Here is a 14044-nt window from a genome sequence, read left to right as displayed (position 1 = left end):
GGCAGTCACTCAAGCAAACAACTGGTCCATCTCTACCTGTCAAATGTAATCATCTCTATCTGCAGCAGCCAGGTGAAATATGGACAAACTATTTGCCTTCTCCAACCACTGAGGCACCTGCATGCTGGATCATACCCAGACAAAATGTTGTAGATGATGTTCCCTCACAATGCAAGTGATACTCCTCATCTGATGAACCAGGGAACCATTCACTTGACACCAAAATCATTCCAGTGGTACCCAAGGACCCTCCAAAGTGACCTAGTACCATAGACATCCAGTCTTCGCCATGTCAGCAGTTAGCAGCTGAGTTTGACAACATACAGTAAATCAAGAAGCACCAAGACCTTCATTCTCCTGAGAAGGTATCAGCATTTCCAAACACCTCTGCAATCACAAACCCAGGCAATCCCAGACACTGTGATTCCTCACTCAGTTTATGAAGTGCTGCAATCATGGCGTAGATGTATAGCATTTATATAACACTTTTCCACCTGGCAGATGGTCAAAGCATTTTGCAGTTGTGCCTCACATTTATTTCTACACAAGGTCGGTATCCATTTTTACAGTTGGGTGGACTGAGACAATGCAGATTAAGGGTCTTGTCTAAGGACACAGACAGGTAGCCTCAGCAGGATTCAAACCCAGTTCTACATATTGGCAGGCCAGCTCCTTATCCACTTATCTACCTGCTCTACAGGGTATCTGGCATTTCCTCAAAGATGACAGCATCATCTGCAAAGTAAAGAAGTAAGCCCCTTCGGTTGCTCCTTTGTTTGCACTCGGGGTCGCCACAGCACATCTGAGGTGGATCTACATGTTAAATTGGCATGTTTAACACCGGATGCCCTTCCTGATACAACTCCACACTACATGGAGAAATGTGGCAGGGGTGAGGTTTAAACTGCGACCTTCCGCACTGAAAGCAAGTGCATTACCCACTTAGACACCACCCCTGCATATCATCTGCAAAGTCAAGGCCAATAAACCTTTCCTTGCCAGCAAAAGTGCCAAAGCTGCTAGTTTCTACAGGTATGGGGAAACTGAACCAATGCCTACCATAGAACAGTTTGTGATGAACAAAAATTCGTATCAGGTGTTCTGAATGTTCAATGATTTAAAGTGACACTGCAAGGTAATCGTGTCATAAGGGGTATAAATCTGCGAGCAATTGTTAAAATACGGCCAGATAGTAGTAGATTCTGGCGTCCTGACATGCTGAACTGAAGGTAACTCAGAAGAGGAATGATTTTTCAGATTATTAGTTTTTTTTAACAGCTTTGATTTTTTTATGAACTATTTGCTTATTCATTGAGAAATATTTTGTAAGTATAACAAAATCTAAGAGATTTAACAATTTAGTGAAAGGACTTTAATCATTTTCACCATTTTCACTATTTTTCCTCATGTAACTATTTTTGAAATGTGTTTTACAATTGCTATTCTATTCTGTTCTATTCTATTCTATAGTCTTTATTGGTCCATTTTTGATCTTATTGCATTTATTCCTGTATTAAACATTAAAAAAAAAAACTACACTCTGCAATTAAAGAGAAGCTTCCTGAACCTATTTTAACAAGGTTTACATTTTCTTTAAATCATCTATAGCCTCTCCTTTTAAAATTAACAGATTTTGGGGTGTCGTTCAGATGAAAGTTGTTGGTTTAATCTCGACCTGGCTTTGGCATCCCATTAGTTACCAAAGTTAATTGGTAACTTAAGTTATTTCTTACTATGAAGAAGAAGCAGTCATTAATTTGAGGGACATGTGAGAGAAACACAGAGGAAGCCAACGTATTTATGGAACTTTCAGAGATCAAGACAGTGAGCACACTGGAATAAATTCTTCCAAATAAGAAGTCTCATATTGATCAGAATCTTATTCTACTGAAAGTAAGATGATTAATGTAAACCACTTATATGTGATGGCTGTAATGTCAATAGCAACAACAACTGTTGATGGTTGTCACGGTGAGGTAGAAAGTGCAAAACCTATTATAATTACAAGCAATATACGTAGGACATTTGCAGTCTTGGATGAGATCATGTGTTTTGATCATTTGCATAAAACAAACACAGCCCAAGGGGTACAAACCTGCTCCAGGCTTTTGCCCCATGTCACCATACAGCAAGTGATGCTTTATGGTGACAGTAAGAGGCCCAACTTTTATTTTAACTGGTGCGATTGTCAGGCCACTTCGACTGCCGAGACACAGCATCCAATAGAGTAAATCACAGATCAACACGTGTTTGAAACATGAATAAACATGAATCCAGAACATTTTCCCATCGTCACCTCGGTGTCATCTTGTCGAGGGAGAGATGGGCAGATGTGACTTTGACTAATGGGTGCAGATTGGATTCTGCCTGTCTTCTTCTCTTTCACTGCCTCTTTCACGCACACACACAGACAAAGATGCAGTGCTATTCTGAGAGAGTTAGCTGCCTCAACCCACGCACCGAATCTGAGAAAGAGAGAAAGGCAGAATGATGGAGAAAGAGGAGAAGGAGGGAGGCAGAAACAGACAACAAGGAGGTTTACAGAATGCCTGCTATAGTCTCCTTCACATGCATACATACATGTAGGCCTGTTTTCAACATGTTCAGGGACGCTGAATTTGCAGTCTTGATTAATCTTGCATGCGGCGTGTGCTGTAAGTGCAGATCCGCTTGGCCGTGCTGTTTGTCTGATGTGCTATGTTGCATTGGTAAGTGCTGGGAGAAATGTACTTGATTCTGTGCCACCCACACACCGCTCTCCCACTCACGATCGTCTCTGCATCTATACCTCTGGCTCTTCCCGCTCGCCACAATCTCTTTGCTCATTTAAATCCCTACCCTGCATTTATCCCTCTGCCTCCCCCCCCATCACTAGCTTTTCAGGAGATTGTTCCTACTGCAATTTAACAAACACAGTTCTAACAACTTCGGCATGCACATATTGTGTGCATACCTGCATTCAAAATACGTGCAGGTGGAGAGAGTTTGCACGTCTTTCTGATTGTGTCTCTTCTGTGCATTACAGCGAACTTAGCTGACAAACTCCAGGTTTGGTTGTCAACACGTAACCCCCCACCGAAGATCTGGAAATTTAGAAGAAAGTCTCTTGTTGGAACTGTGGCTTTGCGCTGCTCCTTTTCTCCTTCACCAAACTTGACTATGAAGGTTGGAGGAGCATGTAACTGAAACAAGTGGAGCCCTCGGTGATTTCAGCATTCTATCTCCCCCATCTGTGCCTACATTCTCTGCAACAGATAGGGCCGTTTTGATAATTACATATAATTATAATTTCTGTGGGAGACAGATCTGCCTCTGTCTATTATTGCCAACACCTCCAACACAATAACTTCACACATTTACATATTTCTCAACAAAAGTGATATTCTTTGAACCTTCTGAGGCAAACCAGGAATAATTTTCCCGGGAGAGAAAGATGTCACATGGAAAAGAAAAGTGTCATTCAGTCTGTATCTAATTAGAATGGAAGATGCGGGCAAGTTTTGCGCTTAAAAGCACAACGTTTGGAGATAATACGACATATAAAAAAAAAAATAGACAACGCATTTACCTGATTACTGTGATGGATCCCACAGGCTGGTTTATGCTTACTGTTAATTTTCAGTTGTTGAAGTCTTCTAGCACTTAAGCTGGGCCTCCCTCATTATCACCCCCCTCCCACCCCCAAGCCCGATCACAGTAACAGTGTGTGCCAGGCGAGTGCTGATGCACATTATTAATCAAATCATATAAAAGATTGAGATAAAGAACATGGTGCAGCTATAGATGAGGCGAGTGCCTGGAGCAAGTTAATATGGAGATAATTCCCTGCGGCAGAGAAGCTCCGCTTTCAGTGATAGTCCTTATTTTTATGAGCGGTGTGGTCTGTTAATATTATCTGATTATTTCCAATGACAAAAAGCACCAAATATACCAAAAAAAATTGTAGATTTTGTGCAGGAAAGAACTGCCCACAAGCTAGTTAAGTATCTTCTCTGAATGTATGATTAAAACAAGTAGATACAAGTGTTCAAATCTGGAAAAAAAATCACACCTGGCTGCAGATTATTTTTGCCACAATCAATAAAGGAATGTACAGAACCGATGTGTTTAACTGAGCATATTTTGCTGTATCTGCTGGCCTTTGTGCTAAAGTAGGCTTGAATCGAAATGTATTTTGCACTGGAGAAGAAAAACACAGCATGCAATGGCACATGTAGAACAAGACATTAACAACTAAAGCATGAAAATTAAATCTGTCCTTTGTATAATGATGCATCCATTTTAATCTTTTAGATGGAGAAATATGTTTTAGGGAAGAAGAAGAAATCATTAAGCGGAGTTCTTCTCCAGCAGTAAATTAAATCCTCCATTAAATCACAATCAATTAAATTTTAATGGCTTTCCTACTTTTCATTTCCTATTATTATTATCATTATTATTAACATGACATATAAGTGCTCAGTTTCAAAATAAAACAAACAGTATTTTATCATAAAAACGACTGAAGGAAGCTATTTATTGATTAATGATCAGAAGCCTGACGCGTACATGTTTCACACACCGTCTTAGTGGGTTAAGCTGCAAAAGCGGATACAGAGTTGTAACTGCATTGAGTCAACAACAGAAAATAGATCTCTTAGTCATGTAAAGATGACACCCACAGCCAATCTCCGAATCCTCACTGTCTCCCTGCTCTCCCTCCTAACTGCCCAGTTTACTACCATTGTGGAGACCTCTCCTCCCGCCCCTCCTCAGCTCACAAACCGTCCAGGGAGGTCATTCACTGAAGAGCCCATGTCAGCCCCCAACCCCACACTCATGCCCCTCCTTCAGCCCAAAATCCAGCCAGCTGCTCTCCAAAGTAGGAACAAAGGCCCAGAGAAACTCCCAGAAACTGTAGAGGGTGTTCTGGAGGCACCTCCAAGACCTCTGCCCCAAATCATGTTCCTCAAAAATGTCACATCATCAGATGCCTTTGCACCTCCCCTAGGTGCAGTCCAAGCTGTGCCTGCAACGCCACGTCTTCTGATAGATGTGGATGTATGTCGTGGTTACTATGACGTCATGGGACATTTTGACAGTGCTTTCAATTGCTCCAAGGACACCTTCATCTACTGCTGTGGGACATGCCACTACCGTTTCTGCTGCCCAGAACGGAGCAGGCAGCTGAACCAAGACAGCTGTAAGAACTACGACTCTCCAGACTGGGCCAAGTCACAGACGGAACTCATGATTTTACCGGATGATATGGGTAACGAACCAGAGTCTGATCCCCTCAGGCAGCAGAGTCACAACACAGGCTTCGTTATTGGTGGTGTCGTCGTGTTCATGGTGGTTGTAGCTGTGGGCATCAAGGTGGTGTTCAACAAGGTGCAACATGAAGCCAACCAGAGAGATCTCAACATGCCCAGGTGAGGATTAAAAAAAATAAAACCTACAACTTATCTCTTTAATTATTTATTTACCCTCATTTCTTTCCATCATCTCTCACCTCTGCATTTGTATCTTCCTGCCAACTATGACTATTATATTGGAATTAGGTTTTTGGGACTCATGAAATGGCCTAGTTCAACCTTCTGGGTTCAGAATGACACTATTATTAAACAACTCAAACGTCACTTCACTGAATGGCTGCTGCCGAATTTAAAGTTGACTTGATTCATCTAATATCTAGTCCATATTTTTGGACAACATACACGGGCACTTGATTATTATATTATTAACTTGCTTTTCACATCTTAGGGTGCACTAATAGATGATGATCATGATGTTTATGAACTAATATTAACAGTTATTACTATATTTCTCAGAAGTAAAAATGCTTAACGGAATAAAAATTACAACAATACACAACAGTAGATCACAACAATACGCAAAAATAGTAATCAATAAAAAACAAGTAAAAATTCAAACGCTTATAAATGAAAAATTCTAACATTTTACAACTGTACGCCCTCACTGATTATGAACAGCAGAAAGTAAGTATGTCTTGTATAAATGTTGTCTAAAAATGCAAATGTCACAAAGTTTTCCTCTCTTAAATGTGATTGGCTTATTGCCTATCTCATATTAACTAATCAGTAATAGTTTTGAAATAGTCATCATAAAAAAGTACCATAAAGTTTCAGCAAACAATAACGAATACCCAGAGGCTTCAGTAACATTTTACATCAACATAAATTAAGATTTTGGTTCCATTTTGTTGTGTTGATTCCAAAATGGGTTTAAGTGGATGCTGGCGACAACAGTCAAATTTATGAGATGTTTCATGAGTATGCTCTTTACAGCCCAGTCTTGTTTTTTTGTGATACTGTCACAAAATGCATCACATTTTCGTGATGTAGCCAAGTTTAGGTCACTATTTTTAATCATAACCATAACCCTAATCATAACCCTAACCCTAAATTTCATGATATACAATCACAAAATAATTTTGTGGTAACTTCACGAAATATAACACTTTTCATCACGCCATCATGAACTTGGCATGAGATCGGGTTGGTATTTTATCAAGGAATCATTTTTGTTATAATGGTCTGGCATTCATTTATCATCGTTACCAATTGAAGCCTGACCGTCCACAAATCTAGACTTGTTTTCCTCTAAGTAGAGCAGGTAACTGAGTGGATAAGGAGCTGACCTGACAATATGTAGAACTGGGTTTGAATCCCACTTAATCTACATTGTGTCAGTCCACCCAGCTGTAAATGGGTACCGGCCTCACCTGGGGATGTAACCTGTGTCGGACTCTATGACTCACCCTAGATGTGTCCCATCTAGGGTGAGTCATAGATTGTCATCTGTTTGATGCTGTGGAATCTGGAGATATAAGTACTAGCACCAGCGGGCTCTAGAGCCTATACAGGTCTTACTTCTTTTCCTCTATGCTTGTGTTGATTATGTTGTTAGAGCCCTCGTCGACATGTTGCGGCATCAATCAAACCCAGTCCAGCAGGATGAGAGGAACAACAGCGTCGCTATGACTGTAGGAGATGGAACAGGAACACTGGGGAGAGCTCCGAAAAACCTTTACGCTCCAGGACTACCAAGCAAAGACAACAGATGTGAGGGTGTATATATGTTTTCCCCCCTTTGTCCCATCACCAAGATATTTTTTTTTCATCTTTGCAAAAATATAAATATCCATTGTTGATGGAGACAGCAGGTTAGAGAAGCACTGGTATCAGTAATGTAATGACATCAACAGCAACATCTGAGAAAATAACAATTTTGGCTGACTTTTTTTTTTTATAATATTAAGCCTGCAGTTCAAGATTCAGATACCTTTAAGACCTGACACAGTGATGTATGAAAGATCACATGATGCTGAACTGATAAAAATAGATAAGCAGAGTTGCACTTACTGTATCTTTTTATGCTGAAACACTAGTGAAGGGAGAAATGCCTGACATGCGTTCTATGAGCTGATTACCTTGTGTTCTTTGACTTGCAGTGGGCAATTTGCAACACAATTTCATCCACTCATCAGGTTCCAGCCCCAAACACACTGCAACTATTGGTAAGGCAGCTGGTGAAAACCAGGCTCCTATGCAAATGACATGTAATCACTAAACTGCTTCATTTACCTCATTCACGTTTCGTTTTAAGCTCAGAAGTAGACACATTCATCCCAACAATAATAATGATTATCATTGCTTTGGTTGCTTAGCCTAGTGCTGAAAAGCAATCTGAAATCTGTTCCAGCGCATGTTAGGAGATTAAAACACAGCAATATGGAGTGTGCTATATCCAGAGGAGCAGATCTCATTTAACACAGAGTCGTTTTCTCCGTGTGGTCTCTGTAGAACGCACCCCTCGAATGAACAATGCTCAGCTGGTGACTGGAGGCACTTTGCTCTCCAGCAAGCACAACAACACTAAATCTCAGCCCTCGTTCCATCATTCCCTGCACAACCTGGCCCAGCTGCCCCCCTCCTATGAGAGCGCCACCAAGCCTGAGCTGAACAGATACTCCTCGCTCAAACGTCTCGGTACGTACCGTCATTTTCAAGAGGTGAAGACACATGTGCACTTCGGTCTGTTTCTCGGGATTTACTCTGGTGATAAACAATTGTTTGATTTTTCAGAAAAAGGTCTGGATGAGTACTCATCTGGTTACTGTACCACAAAGCGCCGGCCTCACACAGCCCAGCCAGCCCTGCAGTCCTCTCAGCACCACCTCCACTGGGGAGGGGACTACACCCTTAGTGGTAGAGGAACGCTCCCCAGGCATGCAGCACGTCCCTGGATCCCACCACCACCTACTGCCATGCCGGCCTCGCCCACACCCAACCCTTACCCTTTGGATCCTCCTGAACCCCAGTACAATCCCAACTACGACACTCTCTCCAAGCCACCAAGGAAGGTCAAGTCTACAGATCAGCTGCTCAACATGGGTGATGTCCCTGGAAACACAGGGACCCTGTCCCGTCTGTCTAAGAACCAACAGCATCAGTATTATAAAGCAATGGCAGCCTCCAATAAGAACTCAAACACGCAGACCCTCACCCGAAAGTCTCAAGAGAGGCAGGAGAGACAGGAACGCCTGCTTATGTCCCCAGACCATTTGGAAGAGAGGATGGGTGTCAGCGGCATAGGGGTTGTTGATCCATACGCCCCCCACACGGGAGGGATGGTCCCCACGCTGCCTCGGCAGCAGAAGGCTCAATCCCAGCAGAACGTCTGCGCCACGCCCTCCCTCGACCGACACCACATGATAAAAATGAACTCTCATCCCACATCTGGAAGAGAGCAGGAGAGGAACACAGCCATGACAGGACACATGGGCGGTGGCATGGGTTGGGCTGGGGAGATGCCTGGGGCTGGGGTAGTAATGGGAACAGGAACACTAGGGGGTCACAGCGCTAGGAGGATGGCTTTTGCAGCGAAAAGGCAGAACACCATTGAGCAGCTACATTTCATACCAGGAGGGGGCGGTGGGGGCTCAGGAGGAGGTGGCAGGGGAGACCAGGGGATCAGGACAGGGAGCAAAAATGAGGTGACAGTGTGAGATTTTGTGCCTAATATGGAACTTTGTCAAAGGTTTTGGAATAGATCACTCTTCTGCATTTATCTATTAGATTAACTACAAATAATATAATGCATAGAATTAAATCTTAAAGTATAGTAAAATGTGTTTAGGCTAAACAAATTCGTGTTATATTGTAATTAGTTTAATTATGAGAATTAAAATATTAAATTATAAATCTCAGTGGAGAACATCTGTTCCAATTATGTGATAGTTTACATCAGCTATATTTTGTAAGAATTTGCCATATTGCCATATACAGTGGTGCCATTATTTGTAAAAAGACTGACAAGAATGGTGAAACGACCAACAAAGACGTCATTCATAATTTTTTTTTTTGTTTTATTTTTCAAAAAGTACTCAGGAGCCATATTAGACAGGGAACCAGATGATTTTTTTTAATAAAAAAAAAAAGAGTGGACGAGTGCCATAAAGCAGAGGACTGTGCGGGGTATTGGATCGCCAATTTTGGACAAAGGAGCCAACTACATACTGGATTGTTGCTTAAACCTGTCCAACAACAATTTGTTAAACCGAATTTTGTGGATGAACTGTGCAATGGACTCGGCTGAATGAGTCACGTGAGTGGTGAAGGATTTTGGACATCTGACATTCTGCTTCTGGACCATCCTCATCCGGACCCGCTGAGACAGAACTGAGTTTTGTTGCTTCTGATACAAATGAGTGGAAAAAGGGGCTGTTTTTGGAGTTTGAACTCCTCTGACAGGAACCATGCAGCCTTGCCCCGTAAATATCCTGCACCTGATTCAAACTGTGCCTGGGTTGCCTACTTTCCCATGTGACCTTAGATGAAGTCAGCAGAGGGCAGAATGCTCATACTCTAAACACTGTTACACCGAGGAAGTGTAATGTTTGATTACTCTGTGGGTGAGCGTTCCCTCGTCTTTTAGATCAGGACTGACTTGTAAAAACAATGGGCTACCAAATAATACAGAGCCATCGATGTTATTAGAAACAAAAGTAGACATATAATAGAGAAAAGATACGTTAGCACACTAATGTAATGGAAACTTGCGTTAGATTGTGCAAGAAGAGCATAGTTTTGATGTTATTTTATTTTTACAGGACACAGCTGAATACAGCGTGACGCAGAGGTTGCACTTACACAACTGTCCTTCAAAGCCATTTTACGGAGATACAAAGAAAATATCACGGAGAAAGCTGACTTGACAATCACCTTTTTATTATAATTGCCGGGTGACGAAGTGTGCAAGTCAGTGATATTTGTACAGTTAAAGAACAGGCTTCAAGTTTTTAGGCAGAAACCTCTAAGTCAGGCTGCGGGGGCGACCAGAGGCCTTCACCTGCATGACTCCATGTGCTGTAAGAGACTCGGATGGTTAGGAAGCCCTTCCCATCCTCAAATGATGACCTTGCTGTATCATAACGCAATTCAGACAGTATGGGTTAAAAAAGAAAATGAAAAAGACTAAAAAAACCAACATCAATAACAATGCTTATCAATACCAAGGGCTATCCTATCCTATATACTGTAAAATGTGATATCTGTGGTCCATATACAATGCTATCTCTTTCTCTTGATTTTGTGTTGATATTGTCATGACGTATTAAGTATTAATGTGTTAAAAAAAAAAAAAAAAAAAAAGAGCAAATTAAGCACACTTCAAAGGAGACACAAACTTTTGCACAAATCTACAGCTCCCCCCCACCCACACACACAGTATTTGCAGGAGGTACAAACACACTTCCTATTATGTCCTCATAGTTTACATTCTCAAAAAGCATGGCTGAAGGTGCAACAGCTCAAAGGGAATCCAACTGTATTGAAAATGGATTTGTTTATTTTAATTGGAAAAATATATATTTATGTCAAGACACTGACACAGATGGAGTGCTGAAAAACAAAAATGTGGATTTCATTTGGACAATCTTCCTATACACCGTGCTAAATGTAGTCGTTCTCAATATGATGGAGTGTTAATATTAATACTTATTATAACTGTTATGGTTATTATTAACGATTATCTTATGATGTGATGTTCTTTTACTTGGTGGGATTTAAATGTTTATTGTTTTTTTTAGATAATTAGCATTCTCATGACTGGTTGTTTTTTCACACATCTGGTCATAATGTCGACTTTAAAAGAAAAGAAAAAGGAAACAACAACAACATTCCGACTCTTAATGCATGCCAGCTCCATTTCACTGAGAGGCGTTTACAGTATACCTGGATTCCACGTCATTCATGATGTTGGCCAATTTCCCAGCTGTATGTACTGTGCCTAGACATTGGTCTTATGACTTTTTGATCTGAGTGATTATTGAGGAACAAAAAAGTCACCTGAAGAAAAAAAAAAAGATTCTGCAGCCTTATAACCATGTGTGTAGACAGCAGTCTTTGAGGAATAGTTTGTGTGGAAGATGGGCCAGACGTTATTAACACCATCAGACTAGAGACAGTCTGTTGTCTCCACTGCAGCAGCCTGACCCCAAAATCCTATGGGTTGTACACACTACCCATGATGCCATAGTGTATGTATGTTTGGATGAATGTTTTTTACACAAGTTGGAGAAACAGAGGTCTGGTGGACACCTGAATGCTTTGAGTACAGTGTCTTTTTCAGGGAATTAGGACAGGTGACATACTTTTACGTATTAGACTTTTTATAATAGAGCCACAAAAGGTCTGTAGCAAAGTCTGTAATATCTCACAAGCCATATCCATTGAAACTCATCTATCACAGTTTTATAAATGGTTTATCTAATTTGTGCAAGTATTGTATTTTGTATAGCTAGTACAATCAGAATATTTTGAGTGATCTCTTCTGCATTGATTTAAGGATTCAACAAATTATGTGTTAGTATTTGATGAACTGTACAGTGCCGATCTCATGACATTTTGCCACCTTTCTATAACGTCACAGTCATTGACATGGCTGCAAGGGTATTTCTTTTTCATAACTGAGAAGATAATACATGAGAATGAAATGCTAAACACAGGATTTGTGGAGAGAAATGAATGAATATGGTGCATGTTTTTACCATTATGAATTCATTCAGATTGTGGATGGTTATAGGCCACTTGAGATAGATATATATATATATATATATATATATATATATATATATATGGATGCATGCACACAATGTGCAGTATTGGAGTTCATGGATGTATTTTCATGCCTAGAAAATGAAAAGCAACTCTTTTGTTATTGTTGAGTGCATTGCTGCCCTTGGGCACAGCATTAAATTACAAAGAATTTGCACAATAAAGTTGGTGGGGAAAATGTTTTACTGTTATTTATTATAGAAGCTGAAGTTTATAAAGTTAATGTTTTCAGTAAACTTTCACTTTATTATTATTTTTTAAAATGATGGTAACTACTTTATTCTGTGTGTGTGAATACTGAGAAGCCTCCGTATTTCATTTAAACTTTGGCAAATCACCCATTTCATCTGAAACCTCTTAAACTACCCTAAAAAAAAAGTTTTCTGTCTTTTCAGAAATCTGGTTTGTATTCCCTTCAATCTGGAATATTTTAACCCTCAGGCTAGGTGAACTGGAAACTTTAAAATTGTCCCAGTCTCCCTTGAAAAAGAGATCTTGGTCTCAATGGGACTAACCTGGTTAAATAAAGGTTGAATTAAAAAAGCGACCAAGCTATTTTAACGACTAATATGGTAGGATAATTACAGCATCAAATATAGAAGAACTGATGACTAGCTAATATGTCAATACTTTAACACAATTCTCAGTGAACCCATCACTCATCCTTTGTGACAATCATGAGTTATTTTCATCCTCACTCTGGGCATCAAGAATCAAACTCGGTGCTTGTACAGCTGTAAATCTTGCTATTGTAGATCTGTTGGCCATGTTTCCCTGTAAAACAGTAAAATATAATGATTAGAGTTGGCAAATTACAGTACCATGATCTGAAGCTATAATGTTGAAAATCTCATCAATCTTTCCAGGATCATAAGTGACCCAGCACAAGTTTGGATTATACTTGCCACACGGATCGGCCAATCCTCGCAAAACTTAAATATATGTCTGGAGTCATAAATGACCCCACTTGGTTGCTTGAGGGTTCTAATCATGATGCTGTCTATAAGAAGATTTCTGACACATAAATCTGGCAAAATTCCACATCCTGGGGTACTTTTGTGAACCATAAACAAATTTCACAGTCTAATGAACAATATTTTAAAAAATTTCACCGAACAGCGTAACATATTGATCTTGCAACATCATTACATAATGAGAACGTAAAGACAGACAAATATAAAGCTTTTTTGTTCTTTTTCATTTTAGATAAGGTGGCAAAATATTGTTCCTCGGTTATGGAAAAGCCTAGGTATTTACCCTGTAAATGGAGTGAGTGCATAGATAGAAAATTAGATGGCTGGGGCGCATCCCTGAGAGTTTAACAAAATAATTCAAAAATAATAAATGTTATCTTCTTGAAACTCACCAAAATTAAAGGACATACATACTGTATAAGGAAAACTCATTCAACTTTATTTTGCCTCAATGATTCAGTGCATCTGGAAAGTATTCACAGCGCTTCACTTTTTCACATTTTGTTATGTTACAGCCTTATTCCAAAATGGAGTAAATTAATTTATCCCCTCAAAATTATACTCACAACACCCCATAATGACAACAATATTTTTGCAAATTTATTAAAAACAAAAAAACTAAGAAATCACATGTACATAAGTATTTACACTCTTTGCTCAATATTTTGTTGATGCACCTTTGGCAGAATTTACAGCCTCAAGTGTTCTTGAATAGGCTTAGTGGTTAGCACTGTTGCCTCACAGCAAGAAGGTCATGGGTTCAATTCCTGCCTGTGGCCTTTCTGTGTGGAGTTTGCATGTTCTCTGCGTGTTTGCCTGGGTTTCCTCCGGGTGCTCCGGTTTCCTCCCACATCCAAAGACATGCGGGTTAGGTGGATTGGGATCTTTAAAAAATTGTCCGTAGGTGTGTGAGTGGGTGTGAATGTGTTTGTTTGTCTGTTTGTGGCCCTG

At 40.2% G+C, this 14044-nt stretch overlaps 1 protein-coding gene across 1 annotated transcript; it reads left to right on the top strand.

Annotated features, from left to right (window-relative positions):
• Positions 1 to 801: 801 nt before the first annotated feature.
• On the top strand, positions 802 to 12297 carry LOC117514261 (protein shisa-7). Its single transcript, XM_034174631.1, has 6 exons — positions 802 to 807; positions 4579 to 5411; positions 6910 to 7064; positions 7454 to 7519; positions 7806 to 7991; positions 8088 to 12297. The coding sequence occupies exons 2-6, from the start codon at positions 4651 to 4653 to the stop codon at positions 9008 to 9010; spliced, it is 2091 nt and encodes a 696-aa protein (XP_034030522.1). The 5' UTR covers positions 802 to 807; positions 4579 to 4650; the 3' UTR covers positions 9011 to 12297.
• Positions 12298 to 14044: the final 1747 nt, after the last annotated feature.

This window comes from Thalassophryne amazonica, chromosome 7, assembly GCF_902500255.1.
Source record: "Thalassophryne amazonica chromosome 7, fThaAma1.1, whole genome shotgun sequence".
Classification (NCBI taxonomy): Eukaryota; Metazoa; Chordata; class Actinopteri; order Batrachoidiformes; family Batrachoididae; genus Thalassophryne; species Thalassophryne amazonica.
The sequence above is the reverse complement of the archived record's forward strand: the minus strand, read 5'-3'. Positions and strand labels throughout refer to the sequence as shown.

Bases quoted from the DNA above. Each gene is read 5' to 3' on its own strand.
- LOC117514261 (XM_034174631.1), top strand. From the start codon at position 4,651: ATGACACCCACAGCCAATCTCCGAATCCTCACTGTCTCCCTGCTCTCC. The intron at 7,065-7,453 runs GTGAGGGTGTAT...TTTGACTTGCAG, and splicing joins ACCAAGCAAAGACAACAGAT to TGGGCAATTTGCAACACAAT. The intron at 7,992-8,087 runs GTACGTACCGTC...TTGATTTTTCAG, and splicing joins CTCCTCGCTCAAACGTCTCG to AAAAAGGTCTGGATGAGTAC.